The 5,610-nt window shown below is 44.1% G+C and overlaps 1 protein-coding gene across 1 annotated transcript; it reads left to right on the top strand.

Annotated features, from left to right (window-relative positions):
* Positions 1-1,435: 1,435 nt before the first annotated feature.
* On the top strand, positions 1,436-3,529 carry LOC136473786 (mediator of RNA polymerase II transcription subunit 11-like). The gene is made up of 4 exons (XM_066471422.1): positions 1,436-1,779; positions 1,863-1,979; positions 2,269-2,463; positions 3,186-3,529. Exons 1-3 carry the CDS (start codon positions 1,726-1,728, stop codon positions 2,443-2,445), a joined length of 348 nt encoding a protein of 115 aa, XP_066327519.1. The 5' UTR covers positions 1,436-1,725; the 3' UTR covers positions 2,446-2,463; positions 3,186-3,529.
* The last annotated feature ends 2,081 nt before the right edge of the window (positions 3,530-5,610 follow it).

Genomic DNA, 5,610 nt, shown 5'->3' with positions numbered 1-5,610 from the left:
ACGTCTCCTTTAAAGTGTTACTTGAGTGAATGGCAACGGAAGCCATCTCGATTCACCAAGGGTATGCTTGGTTGACATCCAAAATTTGTCATGCCAAAGATTTCACAAGCCAAAAGTTAGGCAAAAACATTGCCATAGATTTGGCAAGCCATCTGTGAGAATTTGGCAAGTTTTGGTAGCAAACCAAATACTAGCAAAAAAACATAACTTGCCAAATCTTTGGCATGGTAAATTTTGGAAGCGTATCAATCAGGCCCCAAATGAGAGGGATGGGTTTTTCTTTTCTATTTTATGCCTCCTAGATTTAAAGCTTGCCGACAACTTAAGTGATATCTATGACAGATTCCATACCTCCTAAAAGAACAACATTTGATTGGGCATAAAATATAAATACACATTTGTTCTCAAGATTTCAGCAAAGAAAAGTTTTACCACAATATTACAAACAAAATTATCCTTTCTATTTATAGTGAAAGGTAGAGAAGATACAGAGAAAAGAGGAGTAACGTATATAACCGGTAAAAACAGGCTGGCACAGTTTGATGGCTTCCATATATTGAAGTTCGATGGAAGTAGTTACTACATATATGTAGATTGTTAAGGAGCTCCATTGATCAAAGTTTTCATTGAGCTCCTAACCAATCCACTTGATCTTGGAAATGAAAGTTTGAAGTAGTTGGTTGTGTGGTTGCTACCTATATCACCAAAAGTCGCAATATGCCTAGTTTCATACATATATTTTTTAAAATCACTATCTATCTTGTGGTTCCTAAATTAAAATTAACTGAATCTTATATGGACTCCTTTTAGTTCTTATTTGCTAGGATTTGCTCTCGTTATCTATTATAATTAGTCTATCTAGATTGAAGACCAATTTACTTTGATGACAACACAAGTTGAGAGATTTCCCCACGGCTAGCAAACAGCCCAGTCCAACCCATGGACCCACAGTTGTGTCCGAGTATTTTTTGGATATACCTAACATTTTTAGGTATGTAGATAATACTCCATTCCGAATTATAAGACGTTTTGACTTTTATAGACACATTGCTTTAATATATATCTAGACATTGTGTATGCTAAGTGTATAGAAAAAGTTATTGTCTAGAAAAGCCAAAAAAAAATATAATTTGGAATGGAGGGAGTAGCGCTATGCTTTCAGTGGTAGGCAACGTCCCCGTCGACAGTGAGATGTCTGTGGTGACTTCGTGAATCTTAAGATTTGCCGGCTCAGTCCTTCGGAGGTGCTCATAGAGGTAGGGTTAGCGTAGTGTGTTCATAGGATGAATGTGTGTGCGTGTTGTGAGCGTCAACGTCGTAACATGTAATTCTAAAAAAAATATATAGTTGAGGTGTCAAATTGCTATTCTGTGCTTGTAATTTTTTTATTCGCAAAGCAGTCCACAAGCCAGCCCACAGGCCACACACCCGACGGCCCATCCGGCCTTTCCCACTCCTCGCCGATTCCTCCGAGAGCAAAAAAACGCCGGCCGCAATCGGGAACGGAGAACCCTGGCAGCCGGCAGCGTCGCGCCGCCCCCGCCCCTCGCCGCCTCGGCGTGTCGCCGGTGGCCGGCCTCGCTCTATCCAGCAAGCTGACCAGCTCGACTGCTCGAGCTCGTCCTCGTCGTCGTCTACCAAAGCCGCCAGATCACGGCACTCCGTCCAACCTTCGGCGCCACCGATTCCCTTCTCCGCCGCCTCTCCTCCTCGTCGTCGGTGAAGATGATACCCCAGAGCCAGAGCAGCTCCCTGCAGCGCCTTCAACTCGTCGAGAAGGTAACCTCACGGCCCGCACCCCGATCTCGGTGGTTGTCAGTTCGGTCCCTTACGCTGGCTCGATGTTTGTTGTGCGTGTGCAGCGGATAGTGCGGGTGCTGGAGCTTGCTGGAGCGGTGATGGAGGAGCTGGGAAACTCTCAGGGCCCTCGCACCGATGCAGTCGGCGCGCACTGCCGCGAGTTCATGATCGCTATGAAGGTAACCAGCCCACTGCCTGCCCTCAGATCGTTAGGCTGCGCGTTCCTGTTGTTACCAGTTATGCTCCTCAATCCTCGCTAATATCATGCTAGAGAGACTATTGGAAAATCAACAGCTGTTTTAAAGTGCTGTATGAAAATTTTTGCTCCGGCCAATGTTACTTTGTTTCCATCAAATTGACTATGTAAATATATGCATCTGCTCATCAATTGGTTTTTATTTAACGCAGTATACATGCCACAAATCATTCATGATAACTCACTGCTTAATTATGTTTTGGTTGGAGTAGGAAATTCAAACAACGTTGCGTGAGGAAATCAAAAGTGCTTGTGAATATCGTCCATTTGAAAAGTGTGATTACAGTGCAAGGATTGCTAATGAGATATGCTGCAAGAAGCTGGAGTATGTAATTGAGAAGTTGGATACCATGCAACACAACCTTGAACAGAGCACTGATGATGTTTAGTGAGCTGGCTACACAGTAGTAAGTGTACCCTTTTTTTGCAATAAAGTGTAAACTGCTTAGCGAATAAGAGGATACTTTATGATGATAGCATCCGCTCAATCAGGTGATTTTATCAATACTTTGCGGCAGTGGTAGAGTTGGTGAATTAGCTCTTTTCAATTTCTTCGTACTTGCAATGCAGCCATTATACACTACATGACTTCCGCCGCGTTATATATTACTCCCTCCGTTCCAAATTATAGGTCGTTTTGGTTTTTCTAGATACACAACATTTTATTATTTATCTAGACATACCGTATATCTTGGTGCATAGCAAAAGCTATGTACCTAGAAAAGCCAAAATGACCTATAATTTGGAACAAAGGATGGTACATGTTTACAGGGACTTCTATTTTGGCTTGTAAATTTGCTTGCAGAAGTTCTTTCCATTCATGTCTTATGTTTAAACTTCAAGCCTTCATCTTCTCATCCTCAATGTGTAATTCTGTTGTTTGAGAGGATAATGTTTACACCAGATATTTGTATTTAAATACACTGCTGATATCGCTTGTTATATGGCTAGCTCTTGTAATGCTTCCATATGTCCGCAAGGGCGGTAATTCTCTTTTTTTTTTTTTTTGCCCCATTATGATTCTACAATAATCTTTTCTGGTACTCATCCTTGATGAATTGTCTACCTTCTAAACGGGGATCAGGTTTCGTCTGAGTTGAATTACTCATACTCTGTCAATTACTTTCAGGTTTGGGAGCAACAGATGATTGAGCAGTACGCAGAAGGAATGTAGAAGCATTGTATCAACCTATAATTGCAGGAAACTTTTGCTCAACTCTGGGACTGTAACTTGTGGTTTGCTTGTATTCCATGTTCTGTGACAGAGTTCTTAGTTTAGCTGCCTGCTGATGCTCAGTAGCATTGATCTTGGCCTGAGTAGGATTGGAGTAGCATCCTTGAGCTTAAAATCATGGGATTTTAAGGCAGTGTATTTTACTGATGAGAATTTGCTCTTCTGTATTGCATGGACTTGCTTCATCCTTAGAACATGCCTTTTGGTATATTGTTAACTCGTTTTTCAATGATGATCTTCATGTGATTGCAATGAATGCTGTTTTGATTTAATTGTTCATGCTGGTTCGACATCCATTGCATTCGAAGCTCATCATGTTTTATCTGCTGTAAATACTGTATGGCTATTTAGTCTAGTTTAGAGAGCAGGTAAAACATAAATGAGGCATTTATCTGTCATTAATCTTGAAGTCTATGACATATAACATGATTGGGTATGATGCCACATCAACCTCTTAAAATCCAAAGTACATTGAAGATTCATATTCCATTGTATGATTTTCAGTGTATCTTCCAAGTGCATCTTTTTTGTTTGCAAACTTGTTCTTTAATGAAGGTCACCAATTAGGTGAACAACATGCTTTATTTCGAAGATGGAGATAACTCATCCCTTGAGTCCTTTTGGTGTGAGGTCAATGAGTGTGATGGACACATGAAGTTAGCTGACACCCTTAAGGTTATGTGTTATCCATTTCCCATTTACAACGCGTGTCTTGGGGAACATACCTCTGCCCAAGAGGGGAAGGACCCATCGGTGGGGTCAGAAGAGAATGGTAGGCAAAATCGCAGAGGAAACTGATGCTCTTAAGAGATATACCATTTCTTGTTGAAGTCTCTTGAGGCCTGGGCTCAGGGATATGGCTACTATGCCTACTCCAACCACTTGATCAGGGAGATCCGCAGCAGCATCTACAAAGAAGGGAAGCTCAACAAGCGTCAGAGCTAGTCAGCCAACCTCCATACATGTGCCCAAGTAGTGCAGCACACTAAGGCTCAGAAAATGGAGAATAGGCCTTGGCCTGAGTTCTGATCTAAATTAAGACACTGGTGTCAGAAGACAAAGAGGTGACCACATTCCTCACATAGAGGAGGGGTAACCGTATAGGAATTGAGGGAGACACTTGCTCATGATTTCGTGCCTATATAGCCTCAGCTTTGTGCAATTGAGGCCCCAGAACCTTGTGCCAATGAGGAGCCAGAATTGGAATCGACCCAACAGGTGCTGATGATGAGGTGGACAATTGCTCCTAGCCTCCTATTGTCTAGCTTTGTTCTAGTCATGTAAACATCCACAATTTATGGCTCTTGGACCAGTCACGAACCGAGTTTAGAGGTAAGTACAAATACAACTACTTAGCTTTCAGTTTTAACTTTCCAACTTATGGTTCCTTATGACTATCCATACTTTCAGTGGAGAATATAGTAAATTACCATGCTGCAACACATGGGAAGCCAATAACAGGACTTGACAATAGAATGATGATGATGAACTCCCAAACAAGGTAGCTACCTCTTTGTTCATTTTGAAGCATATCTATTACTGTCCCTTTGTATCTCTTTATGCTGCCATTTATATTTTTCAAATCACAACTGAAGCGCATTTTGCGTTTGCGTTAAGAATCAAATTGAGAGATCAAACTGTCTGACTTTACATTATAGAGACTAAATTGAACCTGAGGAAAAATTATGAGGATTGGTGTGGACTGACTGACGAGATCTTAACATATGGGTATGTTAAGCCTCGGGATCAATGGTTGCCGGCCGAAGAGACCCCCCGACCGGCCCCTCTAGGATCGCCGGGGGGCTCGTGGGCTATACCCATCGGGCTCGCGCGCACCCTCAGATCAAGAAACCCGGCCGAGCCTGAGCACGCCGCGGCCTCTGCTCAGGGCTCGAGGGCCCGCCCGAGCCTCAGGTTCCCGATCGACGAGAAGCCAGGGCCCGATCCTTGGCTCCTGCCTGGCTTACAACGCTAGCCAAGGCTCGGGCGCAAAAAGACACGGCCCGAGCCATCAAGGCTACGGGGCTCCCCGACGCTGCACCTTGGACATGGCTTTGTTGGCCGCTCCCCCGATAGGGTCACGCACGGGGCGTGACACAAGAAGACAAGCTCTCCCTCGGCCTTCGGGGGCTTCCGGGCCCACGCGTCAGCCTCTCGAGCTGACCTCCCTCACCACCGAGAAGACTCCAAAAGGCACGCATGGGGGAGGCCGGTCCAAGTCGACACAGCCTGACACTCAGCGTGTCAGAACAGGCTAGCCGGACGATGCCTAGGGCTTCTTCGGCTCCACGACATCGCCACGGTCCACAGAACGCTGCTG

This window comes from Miscanthus floridulus, chromosome 8, assembly GCF_019320115.1.
Source record: "Miscanthus floridulus cultivar M001 chromosome 8, ASM1932011v1, whole genome shotgun sequence".
In the NCBI taxonomy this organism is placed as follows: Eukaryota; Viridiplantae; Streptophyta; class Magnoliopsida; order Poales; family Poaceae; genus Miscanthus; species Miscanthus floridulus.
Note: the sequence above shows the minus strand (reverse complement) of the source record. Positions and strands in the feature narration are given on the sequence as shown.

Coding starts and splice junctions, on each gene's coding strand:
- LOC136473786 (XM_066471422.1), top strand. CDS start 1,726: ATGATACCCCAGAGCCAGAGCAGCTCCCTGCAGCGCCTTCAACTCGTC. Junction 1,780..1,862: donor GCCTTCAACTCGTCGAGAAG/GTAACCTCACGG, acceptor GTGCGTGTGCAG/CGGATAGTGCGGGTGCTGGA. Junction 1,980..2,268: donor AGTTCATGATCGCTATGAAG/GTAACCAGCCCA, acceptor TGGTTGGAGTAG/GAAATTCAAACAACGTTGCG.